The 20,954-nt window shown below is 49.1% G+C and overlaps 1 protein-coding gene across 1 annotated transcript; it reads right to left on the bottom strand.

Annotated features, from left to right (window-relative positions):
* Window positions 1-2,907: 2,907 nt before the first annotated feature.
* Window positions 2,908-20,392, bottom strand: Pgd (phosphogluconate dehydrogenase). The gene is made up of 13 exons (XM_048415041.3): window positions 20,237-20,392; window positions 19,717-19,792; window positions 18,646-18,825; window positions 16,540-16,605; window positions 15,660-15,778; window positions 14,737-14,806; window positions 12,508-12,642; window positions 9,682-9,871; window positions 5,713-5,843; window positions 5,409-5,542; window positions 4,039-4,138; window positions 3,787-3,909; window positions 2,908-3,688 (listed from the first exon to the last, which is right to left on the bottom strand). Exons 1-13 carry the CDS (start codon window positions 20,242-20,244, stop codon window positions 3,569-3,571), a joined length of 1,452 nt encoding a protein of 483 aa, XP_048270998.1. The 5' UTR covers window positions 20,245-20,392; the 3' UTR covers window positions 2,908-3,568.
* Window positions 20,393-20,954: the final 562 nt, after the last annotated feature.

The following is a 20,954-nucleotide window of genomic DNA, read 5'->3' as shown; positions in this document are numbered from 1 at the left end:
GTCCTTGAGAAACAGAGATTTAATCATAAACAAGAATGAACTAAGTTTGTCTTTACTATAAAAAGACTTTCAAACATAAGATGGAGGCAGACTGGTTCATCAACCTCAGGGAGGGAACAATGGAAAAAGAGCAGGGAAGCCTGAAGCACCAGTAGGCCCTGGGCAGCCCCAGAAGAGAAAGACAGAAGGGAACAGTTCTGGGAGAGCACTCGGGACCAAGCACAGAACCCCATGGCAGCAGGAGGGATGGTACTGGGGGCAGGAAAAGTACAGAATCTTAACTTCTTGGAGTGTCCCTGGAGGCCAGGTCCCTGAACCATCCCACTGAGTTAAGCATGATGGAGGAGAGAAGGGTTTGTCTCCACCTAGAGAAAGATTCCATTCTTCACAGCAATAAGACCACAGGTCATTGGGTCTTGATTATTCCATTTTTTTAAAAGCCTCTGAAGGCCTTAATCGATGGCCTAGTCTCCCCAATTTTCACACCAGCTTCTCTTTATGTGAAAACCATCTATGTTAGCCAGGATGGTGGTGAATGCCTTAGGCTGAGGCAGGAGGCTAGTGAGCTCAAGGCCAGTTTGAGCTACTGAGTAAAACTGTCTCGGAAACGGCTGAGTATGGTGGCGCACACCTTTAATCTGCAGAGGCAGATGGATCTCTGTGAGTTTGAGGCCAGCCTGGTCTGCAGAGTGAGTTCCAGGACAGGCTCCAAAGAAACCCTCTCATAAAAAACAAAGACAAACAGAAAGACTTACTTCTCAGTCAGTCCCCACTCTTTGTTCTCATCCTACCTCGTTTTGAAGTGGCAATTACTAGGGTTAATGAACATCACTGTGGTGACCTGCAGGGTTTGAGTCCAAGCACAGGCTGAGGCAGCATATTACAGGTATATTTTGGAACTATTTTCAACTTATAATGCAGGAGCCTGTACTGGCCACTAGATGTCACCATTGTCCCACTGGTGATGCAGGAGCCTGTACTGGCCACTAGATGTCACCATTGTCCCACTGGTGATGCAGGAGCCTGTACTGGCCACTAGATGTCACCATTGTCCCACTGGTGATGCAGGAGCCTGTACTGGCCACTAGATGTCACCATTGTCCCACTGATGATGCGAGAGCTAATACTGACCACTAGATGTCGCCATTGTTCCACTGTACCCAGGTCAGGGTTGCCAGGTGTACTTAGCACTGAATCTGGTCTTGTTCCCTCCTCAGACCCTAGGTGCTCCTTTTCTCATCTACCCGGTTTGAACCCCATTTCATAAGCAGAAACAGTTACAGTTCAAAAGAGTTCCTCATGGAATTAAACTGCTTGGAAGTGGTCTTCATCCCCCAGTTCCCGCGTGCCAGAGCTACAAGTGTCATAACGCCCAGAAAGCTACACACACACACCACACACACACACACACACACACACACACACACAAACACACACACGATGGCAAATGCAGAGGAGTTGGCCCAGAGACTGAACTCAGGTGGTCAGACTTGTCCTTTCCCTGCTGAGCCGTCCTGCTGCTGCTTCCTTCAGTGCTGGGGCTAAGCACAGGGCTTCACTCATGCTAAGCAAGTGTTATAACAAGTTAGTAAGAGATGGGGCAGGATTAGAACCCATGTGAAAAAAGCAAAGATCACCAGTCACCAGGCATGTGCTTCAAATCTGTCCGGGGAGGGAGGCAGAGGCAGGTGAATCCCTGGGGCTCACTGGCCAGCCAGCCTAGCTGAATTGGGTGAGCTGTGGGTCACAATGAGACCGTGCCAAATAAACAATGGGCCTCCACATGCACATGCATGCGCTGCAACGAGCTTAGGTGCATGAGGAAAACAGCTGTCAGGACAGCTCGGAACCTGAACCCTGCCTACATGGCCTTGATGAGATTGTACACTAGTCCTCTGGCAGCTTTGCTACTGGAATCTTTTGTGTGGGATTGTGTTCATGTGCACGTGTGCCCAGAAGCATGACACCAACTGATTTGTTGGAAATGCAGAAAGAAGGGCTTCCCCCCAACCTGCACTTTGTGAAGCTCTCCAGGTGTCTGGGGGATATCATGCTGGTGGTATAATATGAGAAGCACCAATCTGTTTTTAATTAGTACACCTACTGTGTGCTCCATGCAGGACACTGGCCAGAGGCCTTCTGAACATCTGTACAAACCCCCAATACAGTGTCAGATCCCCATGGCAGCTGCTGTATGGGTGCTGAGGACCAAGCGCCACTCTTATCACTGGAGAAAACAGATCAAGGGCAGGAAATATCTCACTAGTTACACAGCCAGTAGGAACGGCTGGGCTGGGCTAGGACCCCATCCTACCTCCATAGCTTCTCAGGGGGTAAAGTAGGAATGGCTACAGCTGAGCATACCGGTTCTCAGTTCTCATCCTCAGTTTCTCCATTGTTTCTCCCCAGATCCCTCTGCCTCTAAGGAGTGCATTTCAGTCCTTAGTCTGTAAGCGGGGCTGAAGGGGCGGGTGGGCCTGGCCCTCACTCTAGGACAGCCTGGGTGTAAGGATGCACCCTGTACTCCAGGAGGATCATGAATTGGAGGCCATCGCCTCAAAAAACAACATAAGGATTTGATAAAAGCCACTTTCCCACGTCAGCTCTGCCTACTCTGAAGCTCCTGAGACCGAAGCCAGAGACAGATGAGACATGTCAGCTGTCCAAACAGGCATTGTTTGCTCTGCTCTCAGGCCCTTCATGGGACTAAATGGGTCCAGAAAAATCATCACAGAGCGGAGTTCACTGCTGGCCTAACACAGTCCGATGGCCCCAGGCCAGGCAATGGTATCAGTAAACAAGACAAATGAAAAGCCTGGTAAAGGAACAGATCCAGGGCACTGGAAATCCCATGGCAGACCAGAGTGGACCCAGCCAGCTTCCGAACAGCAGGAGAGAGCACCAAGCTAGTCTAAGAAGTTTATTCCAAGCGTGTGGCGGGGTAGATGGTACATGAACTTCCAGGTACATAGTGTGTCCAGTAAGAAACGGCACGAGAGACCCTGTCCATCTACTCCTTGGTGCCTCCTCACCTCCCCCAAGACTTAATCACCTTCAATTTAATGTGTCCTGTGTTATTTGGTGTCTTTAAAGAAAACAAATCACTTCCCATTTATGAACTCAGTGCAGACCTTTCTGCCCACGGAAAGAGAGCAGACACGTGCTCTCTGCAGGCACGGCCAGAGAGCAGACAGAAGAGGGTAACTATATGTCGCTTTTACTGAGTGGAGGTTCTGAGTGTACAGAGCCCACACGCATGATCCATGGTCCAGGCTGTACAATCCCACACCCAGCCCTGCTGTGTGCTATGAGCTGCAGCCTCTGACCCACACAGCACAACTCAGTCAGGGAGCGGTCACGCAGTGGAGCACAGGATCCTAGGCAGTGCAAAAGGTCGAGGTGGAGCGTGTGGTGGTTCAGGACTACCGGACAACGGACCTCAGTGACTTCTTCAGCAGTCACAGCCAAGACTTGGCCAAATGATCTGAGCAGGAACTAGGGCAGAGAGGAGTGCTGAGTGCCACAGGAACCGTCCTGTTGGTGGGAGGGAGGGCGAGCCACAGTCCTACTAGGCATTGTATGAAGAGGATGACACACTGCCACCATGGCCTGTCCAGTTGGTATGGATAAATTCTCCTGGTTTGGCTAAGAGTTCATAGGTGTGAGCCCCAAAGTAATCCCGCTGAGCCTAGGAAAGGAGTGCAGTTGATTGGTTAGGTTAACACATAGGCACACAACCCTCAGGAACCAACCAAGTTCAAGGGCACTACCTGCTCCCAAGCTCACCTGGATGAGGTTGGCTGGCAGCACCTCATGTCTGTACCCGTCGTAGAAGGAGAGGGCGGTAGTGAAGCAGGGCATGGGGATGCCTGCTTGCACCCCAGTGCTGACCACTCGCCGCCAGGAGTCCTGAGCACAGAGAGCAGAAGGTCAGTGGCTGGGTTTGCCCAGAGATGCTGAGGCTCCAGTCTGCAGGAGACCCCACCAGCACCGATGCTGCTGAATGAAACAGCCCAGCACCCGCGGCCGGTTACACACCTGGCAGTTGTCAACAGCTGACTTAAAGAAGTCATCTAGCAGCAGGTTCTGAAGCTCAGGGTTTCGCTCAAATGCATCTTTAATTTTCCCCAGGAACACACTGAAATAGTTTGCAAGAAATCAATCTCATGACAGCAGCAGGCTGAAGGCCTGGAAATAACCAGTCACTGCACTCCACAGAGGCACAAAGTCACGGCTCTCACGCCTAGAGCTAGCAGAGTAACACTGAGAAGCACAGAGCAGCCAGTGAGGCAAAGGTGTTTGCCACCAAGTCTGCCTATCTGAAACAGTCCTGGTCCCACATGGTGGGAAGAGAAAACCAACCCCCACAAAAGTCTTCTGACCTCTACACACAACTGTGGAACACGTGCATCACCCTGCATACACATGGAGAGAGAAAGGGAGAGAATGTATATGTGCTGCTTGCATGCGTGTAAGTCTGGGCACCAGAAGAGGACACTGTACCCCTTGGGACTGGAGTTACAAATGGTTGTGAGCCACCATGTGGGTGCTGAGAATTGAATCAAGGTCCTCTTGGAAGAGCAGCCAATGCTTGCCCTCTTTTTTTTTTTTTTTTTTTTTTAAATCGAGACAGGGCTTCTCTGTAGCTTTGGAGCCTGTCCTGAAACTAGTTCTTGTAGACCAGGCTGGCCCTGAACTCAGAGATCCGCCTGCCTCTGCATCCCAAGTGCTGGGATTAAAGCACCATCATCTCTAGCTGGTTTACTATGATGCAAACGAAACACAAAGCAGGTTCATTGCACTGCCTAGAGAATGATGCTAAGAAAATAGTCTCTAAAAGTTAAGAACATTTTCTGGTGCTGGTAGCAGAGCAGGGCCTAGCAGTGTTTTATACAGTTTGTTTCTTTGTTTTTTGAGACAGGGTTTTTCTATGTAGCTATGACTGTACTGGAACTATGTAGCTCAGGCTGGTCTTGAACTCAGAGACTCATTTGCCTCTGCCTCCAGAGTGCTGGGATTAAAGGCGTGCACCACCACGTCAGATCCCAATTTTTTTTTTCCTTTTTCTTTCTTCCTTTATTTTTTTTAAGACAGGACTTCCCTATGTAGTCCTAGCTGTTCTGGAACTTGCTCTGTAGACTAGTCTGACCAGAAACTCAATAGATCCACCTGCCTCTGCTGTGCCGGGAGTAAAGGAGTGAATCACCACTTACCTGCTCATTTTTTTCCCAAATACTTCTGAACTATAATTATTTTAAGGTGTAGAGACCTATCCCAAAGGGGGGGCTGTAACAATGTAACCTACATTGTTGCCAATGTTCTGCCGCAGGATGGCTATTCCCAGTTACTGGGAAATGTAAGCACTGCCCAGGCCGGGAGCAGGCAGCCCTGAGCTCACCTCTACTTACCTTCTGATGATGCAGCCCCCTCTCCACATGAGGGCAATGCCACCATAATTGAGGGTCCAGCCAAACTCAGTGGCTGCCTGTCTGAGCAGCATGAAGCCTTGCGCGTAGGAGATGATCTTGGACGCATAGAGGGCCTAGAGAGCAACACCAGGCTGGTTGGTGGGGCAGCCACACCCACCTCCCGGTGTCACTCTCACCCCAGAGGCCCCAGAGAGGAAAGGCTGGAAATGAGAACACCGTGGAGGATCTCATAACCCCACAAGCTTTCCCTGGACCGCAAAGGCCAAGGCGAGGGGCTGCCCACCTTGCGAATGTCCTCCAGGAACGACTCCTTACTGCCGGACAGCTGGACCTTCTGGGGGCCCTTGAGTTTCCTGCTGGCCTGGACTCGCTCCTCCTTCAGAGAGGACAGGCAGCGAGCGAAGACAGCTTCTCCTACATAGGAAAGAGGGAGTCGGTCAGAGAAACTAGGAGAGGATGTGCACAGTCAGAGCAGGGGTGAGAGATCCAACCAGTCAGAGACCCCCAGACCAACACCTGGTCAGGAGCCCTGAACAGATGCATCAACCACAAAGACCAAACCAAAATTCAAAGGGAAGTTTCAAGGTGAAATAGAGGTAAGGCCATGATTACACATAATTCACACAATTACTCAATATTAACCCAATAGTAAAATTTCAGTTTCTATTTCAAAGAAATTTTGTTATGACACTGAACTTCATAAAGTACAAGCCACCTGAAACTCACTATGTGGCAGAGGACGGCCTCGACGCCCTGGTCCTCTGCTTCTGCCTCCAACTGCTGAGGTTACAGGTGTGCACCACACCAGACTTGAGAAAATTATTATTGTTTCCCTCAAGACAGGGTTTCTTTATGTAGCCTTGGCTATCCTGGAACTAGCTCTGTAAACCAGGCTGACCTCGAACTCAGAGATCCACCTGCCTCTGCCTCCCGACCGCTGGGATTAAAGACATGCAACACCACTGCCCAGCAAAAACAAGTGCTCTTAATAGCTAGGCTATCTCACTAATCCCCAGGCTTAGCATTTTTTGTTTGTTTGTTTGTTTTGTTTTGTTTTTTTTTTTTGGTAAGGTTTATTTTTAAGGGTACGTGTTTCGACATGAGAGAAGTGCCCTCAGAGGCCAGCGGAGTCAGACAGCACTGGAGCTACAGGGGCTGTGACAACCTGCTGTCGGTGTTAGGAAGCCAATCGCTGGAAGGGGAGGGAGTGCTTGGAACTGCTGAGCCGGGGCTCCACCTCCCAGGCTGTTTTTTATACCCACAACCACTGGTTTCATAATACCTTTTAATAAAGAGCATGAAGACATTTAATACTTTCACAAACCACCCTTGTGACAGGCCACTTGCTCAATTTATTGAAGAGGAATGAATTTTCTTTTCCTCCAACACAATAGGTTGAACCTCTGGGGCTAACAACTAATTTGGAACTTCAGTGCTGGGGAAAGTGTGCGAGCCATAGCTCGAGAGCAAGGTGAAAAGGCAATGTCTTCTTGCCCTTACTCAACTCCTGCCCTTCCTTCCGTGCAGCATGACTTGACAATTGTGCAACACCAAGCACGGCGAACCCTCCTGGCCATACAGTAAGTTGGACTGAGACTGTGCCCTTTTATTCATTAGGTAGGAAAGGACCACATCCGGCCAGCGTGGTGGGAGGGAACCCAGTCTCTAAAACTGAGGACAGTAACATTGCTACATGTAGCGAGTCAGTGGTGCGTAGATGTTCCCTGCACACAACACAACTGGGATTGGCCAAAATGCAGCCAACTTCCTCCTACCTGTGCAGGACACACACACATGCACACACACCCCTGCCCTGTCTCGCCCCAAGTGTTTAACACAGGGTGAGGCATGACTAAGCAGAAAATAAACAAAGAAGGAGGGAGAGACAGCCATACATCCATATCTGAGAAGGTAAACAGGAAAATGCCCGAGTTATCAGAGAAGAACTGTTCCACCAGGAACAAAGACTCCTGTGAACACCTGACTCACTTTGGTTACAGTCTTGGCAGAAGGGCATTAAGAAAGAAAGACAAAGTTGGCAGAGTGCTTGTCATACAAGGTCCCCAACCCCTGTGTAAAAAAGCTAAGATATGGCCACACATAACTATGACTGTAGCCCAGTATGTTCAGTGGTCCCAACAGCTGGTTGGCCAGTCACTCTAGCCAATCAGGTTCAGGTTCAGGTTCAATGAAGAGATTCTGTCTCAAAAATAAAGGTAAAGAGTGATTGGGAAGTGATGTGGGATGTCCTTCTGTATATGTGTTACTTCTATTGGCTAATGAATAAAGCTGTTTCAGCCAATGGTTTAGCAGAGCAAAGCCAGGCAGGAAATCCGAACAGAGATAGAGTAAGTCAAGTAAAGGAGACAGATACCAGAACAGAACCTTACCCATTAACCCACAGCCTTGTTTCTATTCATTCACAGATGAATAGAAATGGGTTAATTTAAGATGCAAGAGTTAGTTAATAAGAAGCCTGAGCTAATAGGCCAAACAGTGTTGTAACTAATATAGTTTTGTTGTGAATTATTTGGGTCTGGGCGGCTGGGAAACAGAAGAGCAGTCTCGTTTTACAGGGAAGACAGCTGATGGTGACCTCTGGTCTACATATGTGTATGCATGGGAATGTCCACCCACACGCATACACATATACACAGGACCAAGGTGATCTTGAGTTGCTAGCCTCAACTGATTTTACTGTCATAGTTTTCTAAGTAACTATGGTTACAGAAGCACACTGTACCTTATTCTTTTTTATTACATATTTCTCTCTCTCTCTCTCCATGCGAATGCTGTGGCATTCATATGGAGGTCAGAAGACAATTTGCAGGAGTTGATTCTCTCTTTCCACCATGTGGGTCTCAGGGTTTGAACTCAGGTAATAGGGTTTAGGGGTACGAGCCTTTACCTGTTTATTTGTTGTTTATATTTCTTTTTTTTAATATTTATTTATTTTTTTATGCATACAATATTCTGTCTGTGTGTATGCCTGCAGGCCAGAAGAGGGCACCAGAGCCCGTTACAGATGGTTGTGAGCCACCATGTGGTTGCTGGGAATTGAACTCAGGACCTTTGGAAGAGCAGGCAATGCTCTTAACCTCTGAGCCATCTCTCCAGCCCTGTTGTTTATATTTCAAGACAGGGTTTCTCTGTATAGCTCTGGCTATCCTGTAACTCACTCAGAAGATCAGGCTGTCCTTAAACTCAAAGAGCTCCATCTTCTGGGACTAAAGGTATTTGCCACCACCTCCTGACTTTTAATTTATTCTTAAAGAATCAGTTTTGGCATTCAAGAGGGAGAGACAGGCAGATCTCCATGAGTTTCAGGCCAGCTAGGGCTACGGAGACACATGGACACAGTGCAACTCTGTCACAAACAAACAAACATAACAACAACAACAACAACAAAACCCAACCCACAGCCAGTTTCTTATTCTCTTGTTCCCTGGGTTTGGTTTTCTCCGGTGCCAGGGATCAAACCCAGAACTAGACCAACTGAGCCACCCCACCTTTCTATCTGAGTTGGATGTGTAGTCCATTAATAGAAAGTGATGTGGATAGTGGTGTTCTTCTAAATGAGAAGGTGAAGGAATCTAGGTTATGCCCTATTTTTTCTGTATATGTGGGTAGAACCTGTAAAATATTAATAAATGTTGACTACATAAACAAAATGTATGTTTATGAACCTTTGTTTTTGGACCCATTACAGAAATCTTAGCAAAACAAGCCAAAAAAGCCAGGCATGCCTGCATTCCCCAGTCAGGAGGCAAGAAGATACGTGGCCAAGGCTAACCTGAGCTACTTATCCAGACTGTCACAAGAACCAACTGGACAAAGGTCTTATATTAACGACTATACTTAGTCAAATGTTTGTTTGTTTTGGGTTTTCAAGACAGGGTTTCTCTGTGTAGCTTTGGAGCCTGTCCTGGGACTCACTCTATAGATCAGGCTGGCCTTGAATTCAGAAAGATCCACCTGCCTCTGCCTCCTGGATTTAAAGGTGTGCGCCACCACTGCCCGGCTTCAGTCAAATGTAAAAATTGCCAGATTTAAAAGTGCACAGAAAGGACGGTATCGTCTGCGTTTACCTCAGAGCCCATAAGGAGAGTTCCCCACGTGTAGAAAGAGGAAAGGCGCACTGACACCTGAGCAGGCCCAAAGACTGTCTCCAAACTGTCCAGAGCAGAAATCCAGAAGGACACCAGGATCAGAGCAGTGGGACCAAAGGCACAGGTGGCAGGTGCGACATTACCAATGAGGGTGACGGGCATGCCGTAGTCCAGTGCTGAGATGGCGGTCCACTTCCCAGTGCCCTTCTGCCCAGCGCTGTCCCGGATCTTTGGTAACAGCTCTTTGCCATCAGTGTCCAGGAACTTGAGGATGTTAGCGGTGATTTCAATCAGGAACGAGTCCAGCTCTGTCTTGTTCCATTCCTCAAATGCCTATACACAGAAGGGAACGCAGGGTGGGTTGGGTTCTGTGGGCACCCTGGCTCATCTGCTGGATCCTTGCCTCTGTAGCTGGTGTATCCACTGCTGAGCACATGGGGCCAGCAGGCCCTCCTCTTGGTGGCCTGTAGCCTCCTACTGCTGCCCACTGAGTCACGCTAACCAGGTCAGGCAGCTGTGCTGAGTGTCAGCCTGGCAGCTTAATTTCTCACCACTAGATCGGCCCTCTCCTTGGGTCTATGCATGCTGTTACCTTCTTACCCTATCTAAATCTATGTCTGGATGGAACTGGATGTAGCTCGGTACTGGAACACAAGCTTAGTGAGCATGAGCCCCCGAGTCCCATCCTAGTACCACAAAAATAAAAACAAGAAACAAAATGAAACCTGTCTGTTAAGGCTGGAGAGATGGCTCAGCGGTTAAGAGCACTGGTTGCTCTTCCAGAGGACCCGGGCTCAGTTCCCAGCACCTACATGTAGTTCACAACTGTCTGTAACTCCAGTTCTGGCACACTCACACAGACATACAGACAGACAAAACAAAGTGCCAGGCAGTGGAGGCGCATGCCTTTAATCCCAGCACCGGGGAGGCAGAGGCAGGTGGATCTCTGTTAGTTCGAGGCCAGCCTGGTCTACAAGAGCTAGTTCCAGGACAGGTCACAGAGCTACAGAGAAACCCTGTCTCTAAAAAAAAAAATAAACACCCCCCCCCAAAAAAATCAAAACACCTAATGCACATAAATCTTAAAAAAAAAAAAATCTAAAACCCAACCCAACTCAAACCAAAACTCTGTCTGCTAGTCTCAGCTTGCTTTTGTCTGTAACAATGATCACTAGATTTCTACTTTACATTCACTACTATTGTTTGTCTTCCGGCTCCGGAGCGCAGACTTCAGTTATGGTCACTGCTCCACGCTGCCACATAGCCAGCACCTCACACATGCTAGGCTATACTATCTGGGCTATACCCAGCCCTTCATAGTCTTATACTTAGCATTTAGAATAGATCTTGCATATAGTAAAGTACTCACTTTGTTGTAGGAATACATTATTAAGTAAATGAATGGAATACAAACACAAAGATAACGAAAACTAAGTTAAATGTTTTAGAATGAACAAGGGCAAGCCAGTGAGACAAACAGCTGTCAAGATACATGAGGGTCAGGACTGAAGCTCAATGACAGTCCATGAGGCCTAGTCAATCCCCTTGTACAACCCCTCCCCACATCACACACATAAGACCCACTAAGCCAATATTCCAGCAGGCAGCAGTAATTAAGAGTCAGTAGGTTACAATTAAGAGAGAGAGAGAGAGAGCCACAAAGGGAGGAGGGGCCATCATGGAGGTGAAGGGTGTTGGAGGGGAGAATGGGAATACTGGGGCGGGTATGATCAAGATACACTGTATCTGTGTATAAACTGTCAAAGGATAAATGAAAGATTCTGAAAATGATTGGTAAGATATACTTGCCTATGTTGGTAACTAAATGTTTATCTAATGAAGCTACATTGGGGAAAAAGGTCCTGTTTCCAACAGATTATCCTAGAATGTCTCCATGCAGGATGGACGGGGCGGGGCTGGACAATACGCAGTGCAGTTAGACTGTGGTAGGATCTAGGTGATGTGCACACATGATATGACAGTGAGGGTCTTCAGTATTTGAACATTTTCATAAGAAAATGTGGGGGACATGCTTACGCTTTTCCACTGGGATGAACTTAAAAATTTTTAAAGGTTTATTAATACATTTAATTCTTTTTTTTAATATTACTTTTTACTTCTTTTCCATCCTTTCCTATATCGGCAATTTTTAAAAATATTTATTTATTTATTTATTATTTATGCAGGATTCTGTCTGTATGCCTGCAGGCCAGAAGAGGGCACCAGACCCCATTACAAATGGTTGTGAGCCACCATGTGGTTGCCGGAAATTGAACTCAGAACCTTTGGAAGAGCAGGCAATGCTCTTAACCACTGAGCCATCTCTCCAGCCCCCAATATAGTTAATTCTTACGTTGGGTGTTTTGCCTGAATGTATGCATATGCACCCTTGTATGCAAGGCCCACAGAGGTTACAAGAGGACATCAGATGCCCTGAACAAGAGTTACGGGTGACTGCTGGCCTCCGCATGGGTTCTGGAAACCCAACCCTACCAGTCTTCTGTGAGAGCACCAAGTGCTCAACTGCTGAGCTCTCTCTGGCCCTGGGAGGAGCGATCAGGAGTAACTTCCAGAGCTCTAGCCCTAACCTGAACAAGGACAGCTACTACCGCCCTTATGGAGCAAAGGTAGGAGTGAGAAAGAGAATAAGGGCTGGGAGGGGCTCTGTGACAGAGTCCTTGCCTACTATGCCTAAGGCCGGCCCTGGGTTGCCCAGGGAGGGCCACATAGGCGGTGACACACAGTGCTGACAAAGCCTGGCTCACTAAGTGTGGACAATGATTACTGCTTCTTGGCTGGATATCAAGATTTTACGATGCCATTACCACAGCTTCCCTTATATTAGGCTGAGTCCATGTGGGTCACCAGACAGCCAGGCAAACAGGAAGGAGGAAGTATTAATTGTCAGGGGCAAGTTCTCCCTCATCAGGTCAGTGCCTACTGAGGTGGAGGCAGTGCCTGCGACTCACCTGGGCCATCTCCTCGTGCCGCATGCCCAGAACGTCCTTCATCAGGTGGTAAGCCTCGCAGATCAGCTGCATGTCGCCGTACTCGATCCCGTTATGTACCATCTTCACAAAGTGACCAGCCCCCTCGTCTCCCACCTGTCAGGGCAATCAGCAACAAGAGGCCTTCAGAGCAATAGACTATACAAGAGAAGTCTCAGAAGACTTCAGAACAGCTCCATCTCACATAATAACATGAGAAAACAGCATTTTTAATAGGAACCCCCAGCATACCCAAGCTCTTTAGCCTGTATTTCCCACTATTAAAAGCAACTCCCTACTCCCCAGCTCCAGCCACAAGTTGACGTCACACTGGTCTTGAAGTCACATTTCTAGCAACTGCTGCTTAAATTACTTGTATTTTTCCTAGATACAAATGTAATGCTGTTGTTCCTCACAGCTGAGAGTTAAGGTACCGTCTTGACCTTTCAAGTCCAGAAATGCATTCCCTCATGGTCCTGTCAGTGGCAAGGCACTGGCTAAGCTGGTAGGATGTATCCAGTTTACAGGGACTTTACGAAGGGCCTTTCGGCCGTGTTACTCTGATCAACGCTCTGCCCTCTAGAAAGGCCACCTCTGAAAATTGTCCAATGGACAGGGAACAAGAACGAGCGCAGCATAGTCAAGCACATCACAGCATGGGCTCTGCAGTCCACGCAGCTGTCTCCACGGCAGGCTGGGACAGTCTTCCTGGCAGTCGCTGCTGGGTCGACACTGTGATGCTTCTAGCAGACAGAGGCTTCCTCTATCGCTGGCCGGCCCCTTCCAATTGGGACACTAACTGTGCAGTGTAAGGACATCTTACTTCACCCTCCTGTTGCTCCAGCAGTGGATGAACCTACGGTCACCTGCTTTCAGTCTCTACCATTTACTCTTATGGCCGGAACCCAAGCTTTAGCCCACAGAGGCCAACTCTGACTGCGTCAAGACCCACAGGTGCAAGCTGGCTTTTCCCTTTGACTTTTCCTAGAGGGAGTTAAAGGAAGGCACGGTGACTGCACTCTAAAGGTTCTACTCTGCCATCAGGGATGGAGTCCCTTCCTCTAAGAAGATTGGAAAATCTGGACGACTTTTACACCACCTTTTTTTTACATCAGAGGATGACTGATGCTGGCATTGACCCAAAGCTGGCACTGACCCTTATGCCCACAGGCTGGGCCCTTAGGTTATCACGATCTTAATCATACACATTACTAAAATGACCAAGTGGGCATATAAAATAACAGGTATAAAAAGGGGAGCTAGGTGTGGTGGTGCACAGGTTTGTAATTCAGGAGACTGATGAGGGAGCACTGAGGGCCCAAGGCCTGCTTGGGCTACGCACTGAGAAGACACTGAGTGCTGGGGATGGTCAGATGGTCCAGAGGTAAAGGCGCTTGCTGCCAAGCGGGAAGACCTGAGTTTGATTCCAGCACCACACAGTGGAAGGAGAGAACCGACTCCTATAAACTGTCCTCTGATGTCCACACGTAGCCTCAAGTTCTCCCGTGCATATACATCAGATACATAAATACAACTCAAAGACAGAGAAAATGGAGGGGGAAAAGGAAGGAAAGGGAAAAAGAAAAAAAAATAAAGGAAAAGCAGAAGAAAAGCTGGTGAGAGCATTGAGATTGTCGAGGGCAACTGAGGATTTCTCAGACAAGTCCTCCTGCAGTGGCCTGTCCCAGGTCACACTATCGGCGAACAAAGAATCTCACTGGCAACTCTTGCCGCCTAGGCTGATGTGCTTTTCCATTCTTGGCATTGGCTGAAGCCACAGATGGGATAATATTTATTCTCCAAACAGAAGGGAAAGTGCCTATGGCCAGACTCCTGAGCGCTGGTGAACATCCAAGTACGAAAAACCCAAAACGCAGGCTATCGAAGATCCTCAGATACTCGCGGCCTGAGACAATGGCATGACACGGCAGCAGGCCCGCTCTAACTCCAGCGTCCTCTGGCCATGAGGTAAAGCGCTGTAACGACCCTTGCTCCCGGCTTCTGATAGGAGGACTGAGGATCTGCTCTTAACACATTAGCATCCAGGCCCTGAAGGGCTGGTTAGGGCACAATGCCATTCAGACAGGCAGGGATGCGCTTCAGGCACTAGCCGGGCAGTGACTTAGATGGAAGCTTAGAGCAGAGAGCTAAACACTGGGACCATGGTGGTCTTTCTTCAGCCGTGCGGTCAGAGGGGAGCCCAGAACTTGCCCAGTCACAGCAGGGTTCTCCAGTTCCTACTTTTGCAGCGATGGCTTGGAAGATCGTCTTGATGTGGGGCCTGTGGAAAGGGGAAGTACAGTTCAGCCAACAAGAGAAGGCCGAGCTTTGGGGTCAGTTAACAGTAATGGATGTGCTCAGCTTCCCAGAGAAACCCCAGTCCCCACTGCTGACAGGTGTGGCCTCCACACCCCGTGTGTGGGCCTTAGAGAGGAGCCCACAGAACACCCGAGTCAACACAGAGGAAGAGGCAAGGCGGAAGCACCAGAAGAGAGGCAAGGGCCATGGCGCAGTGGTAAAGTGAACATCTAACATGCACAAAGCCTTGGGTTCCGACCCAGAGTCTCGCTACCCTAACCCCACAAAGCACAGAAGATTCTTCTGTCACTTTATCAGAATAAGCCAAGACTCCAACCCAAGCCATCCAAGATCATCCTCAAAGACACCTCCCTAGCTGATGTCTGCTACCAGGTACAATAGAGACCACGCAGGGCCATGGACTGTGCCGCACACTAAGAGACTCTTCTCTGGGGCAAAGGCAGCTCTCCATTTCACCCCACCCTCACTCTTGGCTCACAGGAACCCCAAGACCTTCTCACTATGCTGCCAAAAAAAAAGGGCATCCTCTCAAACTTTTTGGTACAGACCCTTAAGCCCGACACCTGTGAAGTCAATGCTCAGGACTGGGCTAAGGTATAGCTGTCTGTATGCCAGAGACCAGTCTCTGACAGCAAAGGTAAGAGGAAAGCAAGCACACACATGACCTAAGAACAAACTGTCCAGACGACAGAGCTGTGCCCAGTGCCACCAGTTCTAACCCCCATCTCCACAGATCAAGCACAGAACTGTCTCCCTGTCCCGTTCACACCAGGCCGGGCTTGCACGGAAATGCACGCGGTGCTGATGGTACTCACCAGGCCTCTTTGTTCCCTCCTGGCATGAGTGATGGCCCGTACCGAGCCCCTTCCTCACCACCACTGACTCCACTCCCCACAAACAGGATCCCCTTAGCCTTGAGGTCCCGGCATCTTCTCTAAAAGAAGAAAAGCAATTTTAGCATTTTCTCACAAAAATAAAGTCTTTTTGATGAATGAGAGGAGGTGGAAGGCCAGTATAGAGCTCAAGTTTGGTAGTAAATGACCTAAGGGAGTAGGAGCAGCCAACCATTCAAGAGTCTAGACAGTGTGGAGGGCTAAGCTTTAAAACAGTAACGGACTCCTGGAAGTCACTCGGGAGGCTACAGGAGGATTACAAGTTACAGGCCCTGTAAAAAACTTAAAAGAAAAACCCGATTTTTGAGAAACCTACACCATCCCCCAAGGGGGCTACACGAATACATGCTCCCATCTTAAAGGAACAGACCATACAGAGTAAAATGCAGTAAAGAAAAGGTTTAGTGGGTGACCCACACATGTCACATTTTAGACACAAGACTCGCCTTGGCATCAAGGCATCGCACACCGTAAGGGCAGCACTTCTCAGCCGTGCTGCACGTGGCATGCTATGCATCATAGAAGGCAGAGATTGTGCAAAAAAGCTCTCAGCCTGCTGTATCTAAGTCATCGTCTCTTGAGTTACACACACACACACACACACACACACACACACACACACTCACGCAACTAAGAGTCTTGCCCATAAAGTGTCTTAGCAGCAAAGACTGAGATCTAGCCCGCCAGCACCAATCCCCAAAGGATCATGAGACAGTTCACTCTGCTGTCACATTTACAATGCTAATGTTTCTTTCTAGAATGTTCTCAAGAGCCAAAAGAATTTGGACTGAAGAACACTTACTGTTGTATCACGGTATTCAGAATTTCCTCCATCAATGATGATATCACCAGTGTCCAACAATGGTACCTGTAACCAAATACTAGCTTAGGGTCGACCAAAGATAGAAATAAAATATACCTAGAACACTAAAAACAAGAATGTATCCCAAAGAAACAGTGGGAAGGCATTCACTAAGTATGCTCCAATAATCCTCCCTGGCTCTAATGACAGCTTTAACTTGGAGGCTACTAACCCAGTGAGACCCCTCCACCACATACTCTCCCTCTCCCTCTGCTTCGTTCCTTCCCTCCTTGACAGGATCTCACTGTGCAGCCCTGGGTGGGTATACGGCCTCAGTCATGGAGACCCATCTGCCTTTGCCTTTGGAGCGCTGGGATTAGAGGCTTGCGTCTCCACGCCTGGCCAGCTTCTATGCTTTACCTCTCAGTCTCCCCTTACAAAGCTCCACTTGAGGGCACTTTAGTACTTTCCTAGGTTGAAGAAAATTCAATCAGCTTTCAGCCCACCCTTTGGGAGTGAATGGCGGGTGGGCAGTGGCACCTTGCTATACAGGGAGCTTAGTCTGCTATCACAGTACTCTTCCTACCTAAGCCGCCTATTTAAACAGCAGCGAACTGGTTAGCTTTTCTCTCTTGGAGACAAACCCAATGACAGCACTCTTTCGTAGACACAGAAGCCCTTCCCTCTGCGATCACGTGGTTTCTAGCAGCACTCCTGCAGCAGGTACCTTTCTTCCCCAAGGGCTATTGCACAATTATTTCTGAGGACCTAAATCATTTTTCTATGTGTTCTCTTTCATTCATAAGCATATTTTTTCTCTCTACAAAGATATTCTTGCTAGAGCCAAGGTACAAGGGTGTTAAAAAAAACAACAACAACTATCTATGAGTCTTTTATATGAGTACCGAAGTGCGGGGAACCTCATGTCTAAATAAAACCCATTTTGGCCACTACGGTTTACTAGTGAGTAGCACTAAACGTTCAGAAATGTTAGTCAACGCTGCCAGATACCAGAGCTGGGGATACATACGTCTCAGTGTGTGAGGGGCTCAGAAGGTGAAAGGCTTGGGTTCTACGTCTCAGAACCCAAACAAAAGCAGTAAGACAGACAGGTAGGGGAGACGGCGCCTATAATCCAAGCACTAAGTAGGCCGAGGCAGGAGGACTGTCAAGGTCCAGGCCAGCTAGATGGCTCAGTGGGTAGAAACACCTGCTGGATAAGCCTGAGGACCTAAGCTTGATCCCAGGAACCAAAGCAAAAGTAGAATAGGAATCCGAGTGGCGGTGGCAAACACCTTTAATCCCAGCATTTAGGAGGCAAAGGCAGGAATTTGAGCTCAGCCAGGGCAACACAGAGAAACCCTATCGCAATACAGCCCCCCCCAAAAAAAAGTGGAAGAAGAAAACTGACTCCAAAAGTTGCCCTGACCGCTACCTGCATGTCCGCCCAATAACAACAACAAAACAATAATAATAAATTAAATAAATATAACCTTGGTCCAGTGAGAAGGCTCAGCAGGTAAAGGTACCTCCCATCAAATCAGACAACCCATGTTCTTTCCAGAAACGACATGGGGGAAGTAGAGAACCAACCCCCACAAACTGTCCTCTGACTTCTACATCCAAGTGTGTCATGCTTACACCCACACAAATACTAAATAAACGTTTAAAAAAAAACCAAAAAACAGGAGAGATAGCTTAAGAGCACTGACTGCTCTCACCAAGGACCGGGGATTGATTCCTAGCATCAACATGGTAGGTCACAACTGCCTATTAACTCCAGTTCCAAGGGATCTGACGCCCTCTTCGGGCCTCCTCAGGAACTTCATGAATATGTGCAGTTACACACGCAGGCATATACACACATATTCATACACACATATAAAATAAAATGAAAAGAAAGTGTTTTTGGAAAAGAATGTAAGAATTACTACTGGGCAAGTGCCAGCCTGAAACATTTAAGTGATCATTTATTTCATCAGAACTGATTAGTTCCTATCCAGAAACTGGAAATAAAAACATCTCGGAAGTAAGACATCAGAGTCTCAGGTAAGTAAGACACAGGCTCTGAGGTGCAAGCAGAGCCTTGAGAAGAGCTGGCCTTACCAGTTTCTCGATGAAATCATCAACAGCTTGCCCGGCCTTCACAAGAAGTATGATCCGGCGTGGCTTCTTCAGCTTGGAGACCATCTCCTTCAAGGACTTCGCACCGACCACTTTGGTTCCCTTCGCCTCATTGGCCAAGAAGTCATCAACCTTGGAGACGGTCCTATTGAAAGCACAGACCTGGAGGACAAAAGGCCCGCTTAGAGGAACTCGGACATAGGTGACTTTTGGGTGGTGGGTCCAGAATAACAAAATGGTTATTTGGTCCAAGGTCTAAAGAGAGCTGGTCTGCCTTCTCTTTTTCCAAAGTGCCAGCTGAGCCCTGCAAAGTTAGGTCACAGCAGGATGAAACACAGCGAAGGGAGGCAAAGGCCAGCCACCATTTGTCGCTTATCAGGTTGAGCCTGTCACTACGGCCTGGTCTTTTGTCCCTGGTCATCCTGGCCTCTAAACCACGTTACTATTTAGGAAGAACATCCAGAGCCCACAGGCAGGAGCATCCTGTAGCCCCTGCTACTCAGCTGGCTAAGATGAGGATTCCTTGAGCCCTGGAGCCAAGACTCCAGTGTGGCAACACTGTGAGACGCTGTCCACTGAGAAAAAGAAATCCCGCTTTCACTTGCTAAGTCTCGCTAGCCAATTGAGCCCCAGTGTTCTATCTCCCTTTACATCAGCGGCTCTCAACCTTCCTAACGCTGTGAAACTTTAATATAGTTCCTCATGTTGTGGTGACCCCAACCATAAAATCATTGTCGCTGTTTTCATAACTACTTCATGACTGTAATTTTGCTACTCCTATGAACGGAATTGTAATTGTTTTTAGAGATAGAGGGTGGGCAATGGGGTCGCAAGCCACAGGTTGAGAAGCACTGTTTTATAGTCCCCTCTGTCTAAAGAGGCTCCTCCTTCAACTACACGGATAGCACAATTAAAGTAGAACTTCTTTTACAAACGCGACTAAGCAACAACAGGGCTCACTGAGTGAGAGGCACTCTCCAGCCGCCTTGAGATCTGCAAAAAAAAAATGCGTCAGTGCTCACCCCAGGAAGGCAACGTGCGCCCACCACTTACCACAAATCCATGGTCATTCATGTTCAAGATTAAGTTCTGGCCCATGACAGCCAGTCCAATCAGGGCAATGTCAGCTCTGAAAGGCCGGAAAAAGAACAAAGAAAGGACGTTGGTGCCACTTGGTCGCTTCTAACAGGTAGCCCGTCTGCGCAAGCATCGCATGCACCTGGGACCCCCCCGCACCCTGCACCCTGCTGCTCCACGGGCCTCCGAGTTCCTTCTAATGGGTGCCCCGGCCATCACCCCTGCAGGACCGGCCTGCAGAAGGGGCGTGGGCCGTCCCCCACCCACTGCGGCCTGCCTTCCCCGCGAGCCCGTCGCAGCCCCGAGCTCCCACGCAGGGGCGGCCGGGCTGGTGCAGCCCACGGCGGGGACCCCGAGGTGCAGGGGTGCGGGCTGCGCAGAGAGGGCCAGGCGACTCCCCGGGCCGCGGCGCGCAGGGAGACAATCAGACAGAGTCCCGCCAGCACCACGCTCAGCCCCTGAAGTGCGGGCCTGGCTGCGCGTGCCGGTCACTCACTGGGCCATGGCGGCGGCGGTCAGAGCTGGGGCGACGAGGAAGGAGCACGAAGAACTGAGTGCTGCGAGGCAAGTGCGGGATGTCCGGCTCCCGGCGCCTCAGGAGACTCACCACGACACCGGCCAATCGGAAGGCAGGGGCGGGGCTATGCCCCACACTATTGGCTCGCTCCGGCGCCTGTTATACCACCTGAGGGCAAACGGGCCCGCCCACCCCCGGGGCCAGATGTGTAGAGCGCCGAGCAGTCGATGGCACCGGGAGTGTCCGAGGCGAGTTCCCGAAGATTGCGTAAGTGATCTAGCCGGCCGCACGCTGCCTCCCGCTGGCGCGGGGTCTCGCGTGTGCAAAAAGAGAAGACCCTGGGCTTGGTGCAGCCCGAAGGGCGTTATTCCTGTTAGACCGCACTTAACAACTGACCAAGCCCACTGGCGCACTTAGGCAGGAATCCAGTCTGATCTTCCTGTGGAGCTCAGTGTGGTCAGCGTGCACCATTTTTGCAGGTCCAGGGACAGAGGCGCACACTGGGGCGAAATGATCAGCGAATAAAGCGCCAAGAGGGTGGAAAGAGAACCCGGTCCACGAAGTTGGCTTCTGACCTCCCCCGACAGCAGTGGCTCGTGTGCTCACACGCACGGAAAGAAGAGAGGAGTGGAGAGAGAGGCTCGAGGGCTTTTGGTTTTGTCTTGTTTTTAGTTTATTATTATTTTATGTGTATGGG

This window comes from Myodes glareolus, chromosome 6, assembly GCF_982192425.1.
Source record: "Myodes glareolus chromosome 6, mMyoGla1.1, whole genome shotgun sequence".
In the NCBI taxonomy this organism is placed as follows: Eukaryota; Metazoa; Chordata; class Mammalia; order Rodentia; family Cricetidae; genus Myodes; species Myodes glareolus.
This window is presented reverse-complemented; position numbering and strand designations above follow the sequence as displayed.